General features: G+C 37.0%; 1 protein-coding gene across 1 annotated transcript in view; it reads right to left on the bottom strand.

Moving 5' to 3' along the window:
* PLD5 (phospholipase D family member 5) overlaps positions 1 to 19,169 on the bottom strand; it is a 120,566-nt gene that overhangs the window by 57,617 nt on the left and 43,780 nt on the right. The window contains exon 4 of the mRNA XM_059843280.1: positions 2,328 to 2,496. Within this exon, the coding sequence (XP_059699263.1) occupies positions 2,328 to 2,496 (169 nt within the window). The remainder of the gene's footprint in view (positions 1 to 2,327; positions 2,497 to 19,169) is intronic.

Consider the following 19,169-nt stretch of genomic DNA (forward strand, 5'->3'; position numbering starts at 1 on the left):
AATATGTATATTGCCAATATGTGTGTGTACATGTACTCACGCATCTATGCATGGGAAACACAGATGTATATAGAGAATGTAATTAAACGTTGTAACTAACTGAGAAAAAGAAATCTAGCCAATTCTGCTTTTCTCCTTCAAAAACCCATCTCTGTTCAAGTGCTCTTGTGGAGAACCTTGCTCTCCAATATTACTTGAATATTCATAAAATGGAAATCGTTGATTATATAGCAGGATGTGGGTCCATATGGAAAATCGTTATGTCCTTAATTCCTAAAAAAAAGGCTCATTTAAGGAACAACTAGAACTCATTCACTAAGCACTCTGCTACCTGGGAGTTTTGTATCTTATCCCCTTACCATTCATAATGCTTCTGCTATGCTGGGCAAATTTCTCCAAACTGAAATTGTAAAGACTTGAGGGCATTGGACCTATTCTTCAAACAATTACTAGATTAGAGTTATTGAAGTTTCTCTGAAGTTTCACTTCCACTTCACTGAGTGGAGAAAGCAGATGTAACAATACAAGTTTTCTCCCTTCCCTTTCACAGAGTGAGCTTTGTGTACATTCTCTGGGACAGCAATTTGCTAAGAAACACTGCCTCTTGGCAATTTTTTAGCAATCAGACTGGCCAATAACAATATAGTGTTTTAGCATGAATAGACAAGCTTGACAGAAAGATCTATCAGCTGTTCAGCCCACGCTGCTGTACAAATGAGAAAATGACTGGAATATTAATTGCCTTTAAACAGAAGTAATTACTCATTTTTGTGAGACTACTAGCAGGCAGAAAAGGATAGCTGGAATATTATGAAAAATGTTTCATTTTTCTGGCATTAACTGTGCATTTGAGGACAAAAGACCAAATTCACTTCTTAGACATGTCTTCTTCCTTTCCCTGCTGAATGGTATCTTACAGTTTTTACTTTGCAATGCGAATGTGGAAAAGGGAATGGATTTGATGCTTAACCACTAGAATCCCAATTTCAATTTTGCTATTTTATATCCTCTGTTTGGGATTTGTTAGGCTCTGCCAGTTTTGAAGCAAATGACATGCTGAATTTTTTTCAGACAAAATATTGCTGAAAGATTCATGCACATATCAATTAATGCACATCCTAGAGATATCTAAGGCCCTATCTCCTTGAATTCATCTGCTTGAATGACAGTACATGGGTTTGAAGCTACTTAGGCAATACATTTAAATAAAACTTAGCTGCACAATTACATTGTGAAAAAGTCAATATTTTGATATTCCACATAAATTTATTCACAAACCACATTCCAATATTTATAAGCATTCTAAAATGTAGGATTTGCATTACATTTTCTATCCATCTGCTCACCTTATATTTTCAGTATTCTAAACGGACATGCAGCAAACTTTTTCTGAAGATAAGTTAATGTATGCTGCTCAACTAGGCTACATTCTATTTCAAAAGAAGCAGAATATAGTTGGTTAGAATACCAGGATTTGCCTACCATCTACCAAAAGGCATTTTTTTACGGCACCACATCAGCAGAACTAGAAAGGAAAGCCAAGAGTTTATGCCACAGTATAACAGAGTCAATTCCTTACAGTTACCTGGCTGTCATTTTAGCATCATTTCATGTCAGCTGAGTGGCTCCTTCCAGCAAACAATCTATCTAGTGGAAAAGAGGAGATACTCTCAACCTATCCCTTCTCTGATATCTTAGTTTCACAAGTGATGCTAAATGGAAACCTTTCCTGACCATATTTCTATGAGGATTGCTCTCAAGAATTAAGTGTTTATTGGCACAGCATCACTGCAATGCATGTCTGCCTTATTCACTATGATTTATGATTTGTCATGCTGTTTTAATTGCAGAAATCTCGAACACTGCTCCCTCCCAAGACTAATTTCAAAAAGCTATGAATCATCTGATACGATATTGTTCTTTGTAAGTGTAATTATATCCATCTATTTGCCTGGAGAATTAATTCACATGCTTGCCTTTTATTTCATCAGTAGCACCAAACAGAAAATAATTGTATAGATTTATGAATATTACCAAATAGGTAGATGTGCTAATATAGATACAACTTGACAGCTTTCTTAAGGTTACACAATGTCTTTCTTTCCTAAGATGGAAGTGCTGTAAGTATATGTTGAATGTTATCTAGTCCAAGCACACCACTGCTCTTAGAAATTTCTGTATTGGCAGGAAAACCCCATAAGAAAATGATTTTTAGACTACCCAAACAAATAGTTCTCCTACAGGGAAGGGTTCTAGTTCTGTAAAATGAAGTTTGACAACAAGAACAGACTGATAAGGTCCCACTCTTTTGTTAGGCTAGAACATACCTGGCATGCTGATGGATGACTGTGATTGAGGTCCCACTGGGAAGATACTATGTCAACAGACTTTTCAGCCATATTAAGCAAATTCATCCAGCCTTGGAAAAGAGACAAATGGGATGGTGCACTGTCTGAATAGTTGATCCCTTCAGGAATATTTTCCACGAGAGCAACCCTGAGAATAGATAAGGAAAAAATAACCACTTAACAAAAGCACTTTTATTAGAAGGCTCCAAATTGTAAAGAGCTTCAGATTTTGGGTCTGGGGTTCAACATCTGCTCCCAGAGGCTCTCAGCAGTTTGCCACCCTGTAATTCTCTCTGAAGCATCTGACTGTCATGCTCCACACTTCCCAGAACAATGAAGTGCAGAAGCGACCTACTGCTAATGTAGCAAAGCCAGTCAAGCTTTCAAAGCTCTGCAAAATCAGCTTACACAGGGAAAAGGTTATTTCTTATAACACAGTAAGTGGGAAGCAGTCCTTAAGGTGAGCATGGGAAGAATGAAACAATCTCCTCTTGCTTTGCCATTCTCATCTGTAAATATATTTTCTTCTCTCTAAGGAATTTGACAAGATGCACACTCCCTGGCATTCTCTTAGGTCTGCTTTTACAGCTGACATTTTTATTACATGGACGTCTCTAAATACGAATTCTCCCTTTCCAATTGCTCTAAGCTACCCAACTTTTCTGCTTCTGTTTACCTGTATAAGGCTCTAACTGGGACCCAGTGGTTAAAAAAAGAATTATGACCTTTTAGTTTCTTGCTCTTCTTGGAACGCTCTTTGATCTTACTGTCTACAGTACTCAAAACATTTTCAAATTAGAGTAAACAAATTCATATGGATACAATCACACCCAGGAAGCCAAACAAGCATTGTAGCAAACAGCTCAAAACACACTCCTCTGCTTCAGGGAAATGATGTGGTTCATTCAGCACCTCACTCACTGCTACATTTCCTTAAATTGCAGCAGGTAAAGCTTCTTTCTACACTCAGTAGAGGAATTTTAGAATTAAATAAAGTCAAACAAGTTCTTCAATTCTGTCTTTAGGTAAAGAGAATAAATTTTCATATAAATGCCTCCAACATCTGCCACTTCTACTGTGAATGATACAAACCAGATGTAGGAAAGCTGCAATAGGAACTCAGAGAACACTCCTCTCTTATATACAAGCACATCAAGCATTTCCACACTGGTTTTGTACTTGTCAATAGTGTTAATTATCAACTCCAGTAATATGAATATAATTTGTAAACTTTAAGTAAATTATTATTACAAAATTCCAGGGTAAAAGAGATTTGTACATGTTTTGACTCTCAGATTAGTGCAGTATATACTATTAATTCAGTTCATCCTAGAAGGTTCACACGGAAACTTTTAGAGCTATTTCAGAATATCAAGCACATTTGTAAAGTGAACCCATTAAAAGACTGAAGATGGTACTCTTAAGCAATGTTAAGAAAACCCAGCAAGAACTGGGATAAAGTAAACCCGTGGTCATTATCACACTCAACTTCCTGGACTGGCAAAAAATCCCACCACCCAAACCAAAACAGGCACAGTTCCTCCTGTATGTTTCTCTTATTCTCCCAAATCTGTCAAACAACAGAGTAGGTATCACTAAGCTGCAATTACCAATGGCACTCTCCACAACTTACTTGGAGCACACTATTCTATTTATTAACATTTAATTTGCTACAATGCAGTAGTGGACCTGGAAATCAGCAAATAAGCTGTAAAATGTTAAAAACACAACTAGATTTTTAAATGTCTTTAAAGTATATTTTATTCTAAAACATTCTAACTACCTTGTTTACAAACTTTCTGAAATAACTAGTGCTCTAAAAATTGAGCACCCGTTCTAAAACAATTAAAAATAAACTATTTTACTCTAACACTCAGAGGTTTAGGCTTACTTTTGCCAATAATCCTGTTACAGAACTTCATTAAGCTTTGGTTAGATCCCTTGAAACCCTGGCTTGTTCTTTTTCAATACTTAGAATTACAAATCATATTGCAGCTCTTAGCATGCCCGTGTTTCCAGAACTTTTTTATGAAGAGTTGTAGGATGTCCACCTTCAAAGAGCAAGAAATTGAAGCTGAGACTACAAGGACATGAAACCACCCTCATAATCCAGTTGCAAAGATCAGAAATGAATGCACCTCTTTCTGAAATCTTCCATCCCCAACTCAATCACATCTAGATACAGTAAAGAGTTATTCTGAATATGCTTCAAATACATTCTTAATAACAATTTTTTTTAATAAAATAATGTCAAATGCAGTTCTGATTTAGCTAGAATTTAAAGGTGCACATCACACCCTTGAACAAGTAGTGACCAAAATTTCCCAATATTAGAATATTGCCTGACATATACAGTGTTTTTTGTGGACCCCATGCAAATCAATTACACAGGGGGCCACAAAAAACCTGATAGGACTGAATCTGTCACAGTCACTTCCAGTGGTTTTAAATAGTGTTTCCTATAGGCTGTTCTGAACTTGTGTCTCACTGGAAAACATCAGCTTAACTTCTACTTCTCCTGTCTCTTTCTCTGGCTGAGAGCCACCAAAAACCTAGCCCTGCTCCAGAAGGGCTGAGATGACCTAGAGGTCATGTCCTTGTCAAAGGAGGGCCAACGCCAGCAGGTTGATCAGGACACTATCCAGTCAGGTTTTTGCATGTTTCCAATATCTCCAAACCCAAAACTCATCATATTTGAGATGACAGACCTGGCCCAGCCAAACACATACATGTTTATTCCTGACTTCACATTATTTAGGTGTGCATTAAGCTATAATGCAGGAAGAGTTGTGGGTCATTGCTGTTTACATACATTTTGTTACAGATACCATCAAGATATTCACAAAAATTTGGCTCTTCCTCATTTGTCATGGGTTAAAACTTTTTACTTTTTCAAAGAAAGTAGCAAGGAAAATTTACTGGGCAATAAGGAATTCAACTCCTCCTAAAAGGACCCTTGGCAAGGACAAGATGCCTCTTGGCAAGGAAATTTGTCCCGACTACTGGAATAAACTTGCTCTTCATTCACTGGGAGAACATCTCCCAACTCCTAAATCTGTGTAGCACTCACAAGGCTATGGGACCAGCACTAAATAACACAAATGACTGACAGCTCCTGCCATTGTATAATTTGGGTTTGGTTGTCCATTTGATGCCAAATGCATTCCAGTTAACAAAACTGTTATTCAGAACAGACACTATCTGGTAATATTTTTCCTACTCTTCCCTTTTACCAAATAGTAAGTACAGGGAAGTGGTCACAGCACCAAGCCTGAGTCCGAGAAGGGTTTGGACAATGTTCTCAGGAACATATGATTCTTGGGATGTCCTGTGCAGGGCCAGGAGCCGAACTCAATGATCCTGATGGGGCCTTCCCAACTCATCATATTCTATTATTCTACTTTGTGTTCTTTAGCAAAAATGAAAAAAAAAAAAAAAAAAGACATTTCATCTAGCTCAGGCACTAGTTAAAAGATTAAAATATTGTTTTCAGAGTGTAGATTTCTCTTTAATAATTAATTGATTGTGCCACAAAATTCCAATGTTAAAACCCAATACCAAGATCAGAAGTAATACAAAAAGCCAAGCACCAAGTTTTTATACTAAGTGATCTTGCCTTTATAATAATCCCTTTTTGTTTGGCACAATAGCAAAGTTCCGTTACTTAGTCAAGATGAGTTTCATTAAAACTTCTGTGCAAAAACTTGACATTGCAAGCCCCAATTCCATCAATGAAAGCTAAATTTAGCTTTCATTTTTATTCCAATATGACCAACAAAGAGGTTCTTCAAATACGGTATTACAAAAACTTCCAGGAGAGAAGGTCACTCACAGACCATGAGGAAAGTTAGACATAGTGACAAAATTTATTGTGCAAAAATGGCATATTAATGAAGCAAAACACAAATGTACCATGGTGATGAAAACAGATTTTTCTTATCCTCAAAATCATTAGCAGATAACCTTATACCTGTGGAATGAAGATGTCCTTCCCCTGTCTGATTCCCTGTTGCTCTATTTCATTTGACAATGCCAACATAGGCTTGTGTCTTCAGTTTTACAGCTGAATATCCTCAAAACTACCTCATACAGACTGAGAAAGTAATCTTACACAATTCCTGTGAAGTTAGACAGAGAGACAAGGGTCAGAGTGAGATCCAAGCTCCTCTCAGCTTACAGAAATGGGGCAATAGAATGGTATTTAATGCCTACCACAGAACAGACCATGACCTCAATAATAAGACTTTACTGAACTCAGCTATGGCTTGCATTTAACAATTCCAAGTGAATTCTGTACTTGGTTAAGGATTCTTGTTCATCTTTGACAGTTCTTTGGTCAGAAAGCAAGAAGGTTTGTTTCTGATGTCACACCAATTTGCTCCTCAGAAGGAAACAGGGGTTCTTAATTTAGCACATGGGTTAATTAAAGTAGAGGAGGCTAGGACAGTGAGAATAGACAGATGCTATATGTCTGTCTTTTGAAAAAATCTGGGGCTATTCACAGAAATTTATAGCTCTGTCAGAAAATTTAGCTCTGAAAATTCACTAGTATAAAAGGAATGTTTTTTTGATGGTTCATGCCATATTAAAACAGCAAACTCTGGAACATTATTGACTCTGGTTTATCTCAATCCACAGTTATCCACTAAAGAAAACCCAGGTCATATGCACTTAAGCATGTCTACATCATCTGAATTTACTCACCATTAAAAGGAAGAAACTTAGTAAGAAAACACTGCAATTATTTGTATGAGGCAATAAAGAAACAAAAGATGAAAAAAAGGCTTTGACATAAGGCTCCTCTATTTCAGACAAGGGAGAGAAAAAAAAGAGAAGATAATTGAGAAAGGTATGTGAGTTCTGCCCCTACACTATGGTCCTATTTAAAAATATCCTCCTGTGACTCCTTTTTTTTTGTTAACCCAGAAGCCTTGGAATCACCATCCCCTGGCCTGAAGGACCACATCTACTCCCAGAGCTCCAGTTCCGCTTATAACCCCAGAGTCTTAAAGCTTATTCAAAACCTATCATCTTTCTCAGACCAGTGCTTTCAACTAAGGCTTTCACCATGTCTCTTTCAAACCCTCCACATCCTTCTTCATCACATCCCTTCTACCACTCTTCCCCCTCAGATCTAATCATTAGCTGTCATCCTGGCCAAGAGTGCCTTCTCTTCAGTTCTCAACTGAACCACAGCTCCAGCTCTTGATTCTGAAAGAGATTAAAAAATGCCCTTCTAGACAGGGTACAGTTACAATTTCCAAAACATGCAAAACAAAGTCTGTTTTCTGGGCTCACAGAGAAAATATCCTAAAAAAATAGGGAAAGTATAGCACAACTGTGTTTGGATATTCCACTTAAAGACAGTGGTAATGATTTGGAAGATCAAGTGCAATGAGTCTGCTTAGAGATCAAAACTGGTTGGTACATAAAAGTATCCAGTGTATTTGGATAATTACATGGTATATCCAATAAAGAAAAATCAAACTGTGCATTGCATGTAATATTTACTTTGTAATTAATTACATCTAATTCTTCCAGTATGAGAAGTTACAAAATGTGCTCTCCCATACTTTTGCTATGAATTTCAATTTTACATAAAATACATCTGACCCATTATAAGGAAGTCAAGACAGAACACCAGAGCTAAAAGTGAAATGCAGAGCAGCTAAGATAGGCTTTACAAAGGGCTGTGAGCTCAAGCTCAGTACTCGAAAGCACCTGGACTGTTAGCAAATGAGAACATATCACAAGTTCTGTAACAGTCCTCTAACACTGACAGTGTCAACCGGTGAGGCACGTGTGTGTGTGTGTGTGTGTGTGTGTGTGTGTGTGTGTGTGTGTTTGTGCATGTTTGTATGTGTGCAAGCGCCTGACTACATGGTACATGCACACTATGAGAGCTCTGGTGGCATTTACTTGTCTGCTTTTTGAATTTTAGTCACGAAGACCTTTTCACGATGTCCAGAGACAAAATCTTGGGATGATGAATGCTTGGTTCAAGATTATTCTTTGAATTAGATCTGTGGTGAATGAGGATAAATTCAGGTTTATGATATTATATTAAGTATACTTTTCTGCAGACATGCAAGGTACAAAGTCGCAATTGAACATTTCCAAGTGTGTGGTAGAGCAGACTAGAGTGGTTTAAAATGAAAGGCTGCGCTGCCTTAAGCCAAAGAGGGCACACCAGTCCTGGGTTTCTGCTCTCCATTATAGGAACCAGTCTGTGACTCCTCACTCACACTGCTCATGTGGGCTAGCATGGCACCAGGGCACCCTGACATAAGAAAGGGTCCCAGCACCTTACACCACAGAAGTGACTGGACTCAGAAGACACAGGCCTCTTTATTCAAGTGAGTGGTTGATCCTTTTAAACATGCAGCTGCAGAAAGTGGCTGAGACATAAGAGTGAGAATAAAAAGCCCTGCCAACTTCAAGTATTCACTGAAGTCCAGCCTTAAGCACACCAGTTAATTCCTGTAATTAGAACTTATACCCTTCCCCTTCTACAGCTGCCTCTTCTATGCACTTAGCTCCTTTTTTTCTTACTGGTCTGCAGAAGCAAGTGCAGTATGATAACTATATTTCAAAACATATTTTAACTCCTCACCACTTAGGCCTTTTTAAATTGTTTGTAATCAACTTGAAGATCACTTTGTTACTGCTGTGCCCACATAATTGTTTTTGTGCCCACTCATCATGATGTCTGGAAGACAAATACAGCACACGGACACGCACAGCACATCCATTAATCTTGGCGGATTTTATGTCTCGCATTCTCGGTTGGTACAATATAGAAAATAAGATTTTCAGTCAGCACTTATGTCAGTGGAACAATATTGGTTTTTACCACTTAAAGATTAGACTCAGTTCTGTAGCTCTGTAGAACAAATAACTAGAAGCACTCCTGGAATACCTCTTGGCTTTGGATTGTCCCATGGATGTGCAAAAAGGACGATACCCTCCCTCTGATACCATCATCTCCTGAAGAATGCACCAATAATAAAGTCCTTCTGTGATAAATAACACAGTAGCTGTGTTGTAACACACCATAAGCACAAAAGCTTTAAAAGAAGAATCCACTATACAAATTCACCAGTCATCCAAGGTTTAAACCTGTGAATGATTTCTAATTAAACACATTTTAGGTGATAAAATGAAATTTTCACAGTTGCATTTCAGATGCAGCTTTCAGTTCCCAAAGGCAAAACTGCATGCAAAAGAGGAAAGAATTGACCAGATGTTTCACAATGTCACTTCACCCTCCTGGGGACAGTATTTCCCTGGAGTCAAAGCAAATCTGGACCTTAGTTGGAAATTCAATCTAGCCTGCCAAAATCATTTTAATACTGGAACCAAGACAGCAGTCATAAAAAGTATCAAATGAAAAAGGAGCACAAGAAAGAATGAATAGCAAACATTAAAGATCTTCATTTATTTTACTGACATGACTGATACTTGCCTCAGTTCAAAAAAATATATAAATAAAGTACAATGAGCACAGAGCCTTAAGCAGCCTTAGGACTTTTCATATGGTTTGTGCAGACTTAGGATTTCTTGTGAATGATGCAGAACAGTCCACTCAATACTGATCTTTTTTCTACACTTTTACAATTCCAGATGTATACCAAAATAATCCTTACCAACTGCCCTTTGCTCTCTAAATGTTGACACAAGGATGTTGAAATACAATTGTTATTTCCATTGTATAAAACTATTTAGCATCATTAGGACTCAACAAAAAACCCTATTAGAAGAAGAAAAAAAATTAGAATCTAATGAAAGGGATCAACAAAATACGTATAAAGGCCCTTTTGGAATAAAATATTGTGTGGTTTTGTTTCAGGTTCCTAGCTCTGTTATGCCTGAACCATAGCATTAGCATTCCTCTCTAGGAATACCTAAATAAATTTAATATTTTAAAATTATTTCAAAAGCAAATTAACTTCTCTGATTGTTAAAGTCTACATATACAAGCAAAATAAATCTGAGAACTAGTTATCACTAATAAGTATCAACAGCTGAGACTCTGAAATCTCTAACTGGTAGAATTATCATCATAAGAATGCAGAGAACCAAAGAAGTCTTTAGTTTACTGAATTGACTTTTAATTTACTGAGAAGACAGATGTAGAGTTTAGTCTTCTAGACTTCAGTCTGGCATTTCTCATCAATTCAATAAAAGAAGTTTATTCACAGGTACTGAACATACAAATCTCAGAAAAATTTATCCTCTTTTTTTATACCTTCTGTAACCATTTATATATCTACACATCAAAGAGACAAAGACCTAGCATGCCAGAACATATAAATATTTTATGGAATAATTATAAATATTCCATTGTTTACGACTTGGATAGAATTTTTTTGACACCAGCTAAGGAAAATTACATTATGAAGCTCAGCAGCCAAGCCATCAAAACAGAAACACGCATAGCTACATTTAATAAAGAGAAGCGTAAAAATATAATAAAGCTAAAACCTATATAATAGAGATCTAGTGTTGATCTTAAATTTCAATTCTGTATATAAATTAATGAAGAATGACATTACTTAATACCTGAAATTAACAACAGATTAACCACAGACTTAGTTAAGGCTGGTTTGACTGGAAAACCACTACACTATTCCAACACTATGCTTTATTGTCCCAGCTTTCCCATCTTCATCTACGAGAATCAGTGCCTTATTCCACGAGGGAAGAATTACTTGTTATAGTGACAACTAGTGCTGCAATAGTGACAACTACATTTGAATTTCCAAGAAACAGAATGGATTTCCATTTTAGGAAACATTCAGCTGTTGCATCTAATAATTGAACTTCAGGTGAAATCCTGCAGGAACTGATGAGCACTTGATCACTACTATCTAAATCCAGACTGAGTTGGCAGTTCTTGAAGCCCCACTGTGCTGTTTAATCAGTAATCAGAGCTGAAGCATACCACAACTTTCACACTTTACCTAAAAGTTCAGCACAAAGAGAAGTACATTAACTAAATATTGTAATGAAAAGTGGAATGTTTGATAAGGCCACAAGAAATGTCAAAAAGACATTATTTGAACCAAACTGGCACAGACATCATCACACTTTCCCCGTGTTTTGATGGAAGTTGACCTTTCAAAATTCATCAAATCAATAGAAAAGGCAGCATGCACCACATTCGTGCAATTCTGTCGTTGCTGTCAGAGCTTTTATGTGCTCATTTAAAATGGAATAATGCCTATATTTTCATCAGAAAAAAAAACTTCTTAAGGTTTGAGTAAATCTTGTGTTCAAGCAAATCTTATTTCACAATCTCATGTTTGAATTACTTGAAATTTTTTTTCAAATGAAACACCAAGGCACTTTTATGTCAAAGAAAACAGTATCTCTAGACACTAATCATTAATTTCAGAGCACGCTGTAGCTGAATTTCACATACAAGAAGGCACAATACAGAGGTCAAACGCTGCAGTGTTCTGCTCATGGCTCTCTTTATGCACAACAGATATAAGCCTTGGGGATATGTGTGAAATCTCTTTAATGGACACAGACTAAGAACAGAAAGTGCCATCTGTTCCTTGTATATATTTGGGCTTTCTGTAAGACACTTCCATTAGGCTATTGTTAGGCTATGACGAATCATGACAAGAAGCTCTAAAATTTGTCTGTGAAACACCCCTGTCCTCGTCATGTCTAAAATGTGCTACAAAACTCTTCAGCACCCTATCACGTGCCAGAATGACTTCCTTTCAGACTGTCATATCACAATAGTGTTTAAAAACAACAGAGGGAAAACAGCTTGCATTTTGGTCTTACTGAAAAAATTCATCACCAATGAAGGCTGTCATATCAACTTTTGCATATGACTGAAATTTATTTGGGGTCACAACAGCACTTCAGAGTGTTGGAGCTCAGATCTGCTCTGTCAAACTTCAAGTAGCTTAACCAGCTTCTCTATGACTATTTCATTTTTTAGCTCTCATATTTCTCATCAATTCCCTCATTTTTGTGCCCAGATACTTATTCATTCCAGCTCCTTGTGGAGCACTTTCTGAGAGGGAACAAAGACAATTCCTCTCATGGTTATCCTTCTTTGTGATGATGTCTTATACAATGAAACTTAAACTTTGTTGGTAAGTGCTCAAAATGCATCCCTTTGAATGAACTGTTCATTCTTGTGAGATTTTCTTCCTTATTCTTGAGAAAAGAAATGCTGTGAGGAAGCCGGAATGGAATCAGCAAAGTCCTTTTGTGGGGATCACTGGGTTTTCTAAAGACAATAGGCCTACTCTTGTATTTTTTTCCTGGGCATTCTCTGCATTAAAAAAGCTTGCTCCAACCATGTGCCAGCTTTTTTTTCCCACCATCTTTTGCTCTAGATGTGCCCTGTTTTGAACTCTACCACTCTCATGGCTCCTTTTCCCCTTTGCTTCCCTCTTGTATGTATTAAACCCTAGATGACCTCTGTTGTTTTGCTCCATCTGGTTAGTCTTCCTCTCAACAAATTTCTTCCAAATTATATAATTAGCAGAAAACCTAATACTGTAACTGAATCTCCAGGACAGATCTGTGCATTCTATTCTGTTTCTCCACCTTATCTGATTTGTCCAGGTAGACTGAAAGCTCTTATTAGTGGCACTTCTTGTTACTCAAGCAGTAGTGACAAAGTCAGATGAATTTTTTGGCAAATTCCTGCATTAGAATTACTACATTAGAAAGAAGCAGCACAGGCCTCTGAAAAACTCTGCTGACAATAAACATTACCCAGGGACATGCTTTTTAAGTACTGCTACCTAAATTGTCATCATTCAATTCTTTACATAAGATGCCTCACACAAATCTAATCTGGCTTACTGTTTTGGGTGATAGTTTTTTGTGCATGGCTTTTTCTTTGTTTTGTTTTGGGTTTTTTTAGGGTGGTTTACAGGTAACTTGGCAGATTCCTAATTACAAGAAACACAGTAGTAACAACTAGTAACAACTAAGACTATTTCTAACGATAACTCTTTGGAAGTTTCCTGCAAATTTCCTTTAGTTGCAGCAAATACAAAACCATATACATCTCTTTAAAAATGGAACCTGTGGGCAGTGTGTAGGACCTGAAATAGGTATTCCAAACTCAAATGGAAAAGGTTTCCTGGGTGATCAAGTCTCTCTCCTTGCTACTTCGGGCAATGCTTCATATGCTTTCATTCTTAAATTATCACAGAATCACAGAATATTCTGAGTTGTTAGGGTCCCACAAGGACCATCAAGTCCAACTCTTAAGTGAATGGCCTCTACAGGGATTGAATCCATGACCCTGGCATGCAGATGAGGAATAGATAATAGGACAAGCAAGAATTTTGATCACTGCTTGTCATTCTGGGATATTTTTATCTTGCTGCTTTCCTAGGCAGAAACCTGCCTCATTCGATATCCTTTTACCTGTTCTAGCTTTTATCCTCAATAACTGAGATCCCACCCTGTAATTTCTCTCTCCTGCGCTATTTTCATGGATGACAATATTTTTGCTTTTTAGCTTTCACCCTGCACAGCCAAGTGCTTTTAGTATCTTTCTCATTAAAGCAACTTTCCACTTCTAGAACCATCTCCTACTAAACACGAGTTCAACCTTCTTGATTACTGACGGTCACTTACACACAATATTCCAGACTAAAACTTATTGATACCCTTCAAAATGGCATTAAACACTTGGCACTTTTTTTGCCAGATATAAATAGTATTGCATCTACCTCTAAGCAATCCTATCCACTTTTATTACAGTTTCCCTAAGGAATTGTTTCCCTTAAACAGCATAAAGATGTAAAATCTAGTAAATTTCAGTTGGACTACTGCTTGGGAATGACAAAAATTGAACTGTTAACCAAAGTGGTAGTTATATCCCCACGAGAAACCGAAAAAGATGTATTTTCAAATTCAACAATTTGAATAAAGTGGTTTTCTACTCTCAGCGTAAGGAAAGGGCATTTTTTTTAATCATTCAATTATTTTCTGCCTTCAAAAAAAAATTATTTGTTGTTCAAATTTAATTCTAACGATCTCTACAGGGAAATGTATCTTTAGGAGACTTTACAACCAGCTGCCATTCCCTACTATTGCCTTTTCCTGCTTCTTCATGACTGCTGTAAAGTTCAAAGAGAAAAATAAAGTAAAAAGATACCAAGACTAAAGAAGTAAACCAACTAAAAGCCAGATGATGCTGAGATTTGTAAGAGGCATAAGAAAAAATCTTCCTACAGCCCTGTTTTAAAACTGTAAGCAACATGTTCTAATAAAGCAGCTGACACTCGAAGCAGCTTTTTCTCCACGTTGCTTCTAAGAATGTTTATTATTATTTTCACCTAATTCACGATCAGACTAACCTCAGAACTTCAGGATTGATAAACTCCACAAAATATTAAACAGGAAACATGTTGTTAGGCAGGAATAACAAAATGAAGGCAAAAATAGAGAAAATCTGTGAAGAACAATTTTGAGGTGTTAACCCAGTCCATGCAGTAAGAAATTGCATGATGGGATCTGCAGAAAAAAAAAAATAATTAGGAAATTGTGCTGAAAAGATCTGGGATTAAACCTTAACAGGAGATTAATTACTGCCAGAATCACCTCTGTCATACTAAATTGTAGGGAAGGCAAACACTCCTCCAAGAATGCACATAAAAAGCTCATACAACTATAAAGAAGAGCACCACTGCAGAAGAGAATAATAAGCTCCAACTGGCAATCCAGTAAACAAAACAGCAGACAGTATTATGAAATCATTCAGGTTAGGTGATACCCCTGGAGGTCATTCAGTCTAACCTCCTGCTCAAAGCAGGTCCTCTTAAAACAGGTTGCTCATCACTTTGTCTGGTAAAGTTTCCTGTATCTCCAAGGATGGAGATCACACAACCCTCTCTGGGTGCCTGTTTTGATATTGAACACTCTCATAATGGAGAAAAATTTAAATTTAAAAACAAGATTCTATGATAAAGGCTAATGTTTTACAGCAATTTCCACCAACCTAAGAAATTGAATAAGGCTTTTCATTCAATCTCATTTTATGAAAAGTCCAAGAACCTGTGTCAATAATGAAGTAAGATGCCTCGTTCTAATTCACATTCTTGCTTTTCATCTGCAAACAAATGATTTTGTGCTTTGCAGTATTAAGTGACTTTTCTGTAACTCCAGACCATAAGATCACCCCTTGCCTTCTATGATATTATTCTGAACTCCTAAATTCTTTTAAACAGTCACAGTATTTCTCATCCTAACCCTTGAGCACAAAATACACTCACTAGAATATGAAATGGTCCTGCTAGTGAGCTGTACAATGCAGAATCCCCAGGCAGTGCAAAGAAGAGCTGCTTTATTGCAAAACCCAGGTCTTTTAAAGCAGTCAGGCCTTTATCAGTTATATAGCTTTAAATCATAACAAACATAATCCAACCAACTCCCATACACCACGATGTGAACACATAATGGTTATGTAACTTGTTTTTCTACCTCTAACTCAGCTGAGTCACCTTCCCAGAGTCCTCTTCTACTTAGCTGAAGCAGCAGGCCTGAGCCATGATTTTACAAGGGTAACAAGGGCCTTATTTTATAATTTTATAAGGCTTTACCTATATGCAACAGTGAGCATCACTGATTCTCAAAAGATACTGCTGTACATTCCCTGTTCATGATGTTACAGTACCACTGCTGCCCTCCCTTGTGGTAATTTCTCACACACCAAGAGTTTTGCTCAGACTGATACAGAGTACATCTACTGCCTTACCTTGCTGAAGTAGTCAATTACCTTATCACTGGAAATACATTGGTCTGGGAGAACCTACCTCATACAAAATAAAGGGAATTTTTAACCCCTCTTTCCAACATCTGCATTAAAGGATTGTATAACACCGAAGTAAAATTTAAAGGCTGGGTTTTTTTTAAAGCAGAAGATATGTTAACTTATAAACACTACCTGGGGAAGCATAAAATTTCAAGTAACCTATTCCAAAGAGACCAGACTTTCATCACAACAGATGAAAGAATTTTTCTTGACTTAATCATAAATTATAATGAGCAAATTATAATCAGTAAATTAAAGCAATACAGATGGGAGTAGAAAATTCACTTGCGACAGCAAATGAGATGCATGAAGATGATTAATTAAATTATTACAGAACAAAACCAACTGTAAGACAAGAAAGGTTGATACATAAAACCAAAAGTAAAGCATATTTCAAAGGAACTTCAATAGGAACACTAAGTAGTAAAGCAGAAATATTCCCTAACACACTCTAGTCCAGAATTTGTGTTTATAAATTAATTTGGACATTCACAACTAGAAACCTCTACATAAAAATAGGTTCAAGATCAGAGGAACACAAAATGTCCTATTATGTTGGCCAATACAAAGTGATTAGATATGAAATCATCTTATCTTGATTCAAAAAGAGGAAAAAACCTCCACATTTATTGGTTACTCATTACTCAGGCTAATCCTTTTCCTATAAAAACCCCTCAGTATTAATTAATTTTTCCATTTCTGGTATTTTGTTGACCTAAAGTTTCTCAGTTAACAGAACTAAAGGCAAGTTTATCAGCACTGCTTGCAGTATCCATATAGACTAAACTACTACTCATTCTCTTCTTATTCTGTCTCTAATACTTCTCATAAACTGTGTGCTGTAGTATCTTCTAGTAAACAATTTATCCATGCTTAGTCAAAGAATAAAGATTGACAAGTCTACATTGCTGAAATTTTACTTTCCTGCTGTAAAAGAGAAACATCTGATGAAAACTCAGCATTTTGAGACAGGAATTGCCTTGCTCCATGCCAATCTTCTCAGGAGCTACATTCACTCTAGCATAATTCTTCTGGTGGATACTTCAGAGATATAATGAAAGGTTATTGCATCCAACATTCTTACAAGTTCAAGACTAAGTTCTGTCAGGTATAGATGGTGTCATTCCTGGTTTTGTGCAGTATCTAACATATCCTGGACAAAAATACATCGCACACCATATTAGGACTATGTCAATATAGAAAGACAGATGAAAGGACAGATAAAAATGATAGGTTACAAATGGACTAATTTATTGTTCCTAGGCCTTACCGGTAAAAACACCTAGAGCCTCAACAAATAACCTACAATTCAGAGTAGATGCCTACCACTTTATCACACAGTTTTTTGAAGCTACTTTCCCAGTCTATCACTATGGAAGAAGATGTTTTGGAAAAAGGATATTGTTCTGAAGACTTCAGATCTCTGTTCCCAAACCCAGAGAAAACTCAGGGCTGAGAAGGAGCAGGGGAGTTTGTTTCTGTGAAGTGCTACTTCAGTAATAACTGATTATAAATGTTTTATCTGTCTTGAAGGAAGAATTTTGATGACTCTCTTTAATCAAACCATGCATATCAATGGAGATGCTATGGCAGGAAAAATGTCTCAAAGTATTTCTCTGTCCCTTGGTCCCAATGACTGCCAATAAATAACACAAATTACTAATTACCTGCACAGCATCTTCAAAACAAAGCCCTCCTTACTGATGCTCCAAAGATAGAAATGGAGACAACACCACAGAGAACAAGAGACTAAAAAACTTTATAGTAATGGTGATGGGAGAAAGAAAAACGGTAACACAATTATCACCTCTTTCTCTCTCCTGTTTTTCCATTGGCAAACAAAAACTTCTCACAAAAGTGATAGGTTTCCTTCAGCCCTCCCAGGTGCAAGCCAACTGTTTATGGAAACTGTTCACAGATCCCTCATGTGTCCCTCACCTGAGGAGGCAGATGGTGCATTGTGATGAAGCAAAACAAATTAAAATCTAGGCTCCCTAAAAGTGAATAACAAAACGCCTAACACTTCATTTGGAAGAGAACTTAGCTCCAACTTACTCATTTTAAGTAACCTCCAGGAAATATACATAAAGAATTCTGTAGTATCCATTAACTGTCTGTTTGATCTCATTAATAATCAATTTTAGTTAATTCTGGCCCAGCAATTTTATGTGCCTCATGATTTTATGCATACAAAAAAAAGAATAAGTAAAGAGTATCTAGAAGGATTACAAATGTTCAGTTGTAAGGAATTAAAGTTGCAAGTGAATGCTTTGAACAATCTAGTTTAAATGATTATTGATAACCAAAAGCATTGTAGAAAGAAAGCTATTTGAGGCTGTGTAATGTCTGCTGTAAGGGACAGGATCCATTTAGGAGCAGCCTCATCAGTGGGCCCACACACACAACACACAAAATTTAATAAATCACACACCTTCTCTTTACACAGACGCTCATTCTGTGGGTCCTGTGAACTCTGCATTATTTCCTACCCACAGTTTCCACAGACAGCACAAAACACACCACAAACACACACCTGGCTACATCCCTGATATGGTGATTAAGACACCCATCCAAAAGGGGAGATGCAAAGAAAAGCTTACAGCTCAGCTCATCTGCTTTCGATCGACTGCTCACTCTCGAAAGACAAGCACACACATCCTCACCTGGTAAGGAGAGGTCATGAGCTCAGCCGTGTGAGCTCTGCTTGGTTTTATCTGAGCATATTTCCCAGATCAGTAGTTACTAGGAGGAATATTTTTATTGTGAAACCCAATTTTACTGAAGGAAAAGATGGAGACATCTGCTAAAAAGGCAGCAGTGTTAGAAATGCATAGTACAAGAAACCTTGCCTGGTTGGGGTACATTTTTCATTAGAGAAATTGTCTAATGTATTAAAAACGTAGCAACGTAGATTATGCTCTGTGCATCAGCTCCTAATTTCTGCAAAATTTGCATTTCAGTGCACAAGGTATGGTTTGGGATGTGGAACCAATGCCAGCCAGCTCCAAGATGGACCC

The sequence above is a fragment of the Haemorhous mexicanus genome, chromosome 3 (assembly GCF_027477595.1).
Source record: "Haemorhous mexicanus isolate bHaeMex1 chromosome 3, bHaeMex1.pri, whole genome shotgun sequence".
Taxonomy (NCBI): domain Eukaryota; kingdom Metazoa; phylum Chordata; class Aves; order Passeriformes; family Fringillidae; genus Haemorhous; species Haemorhous mexicanus.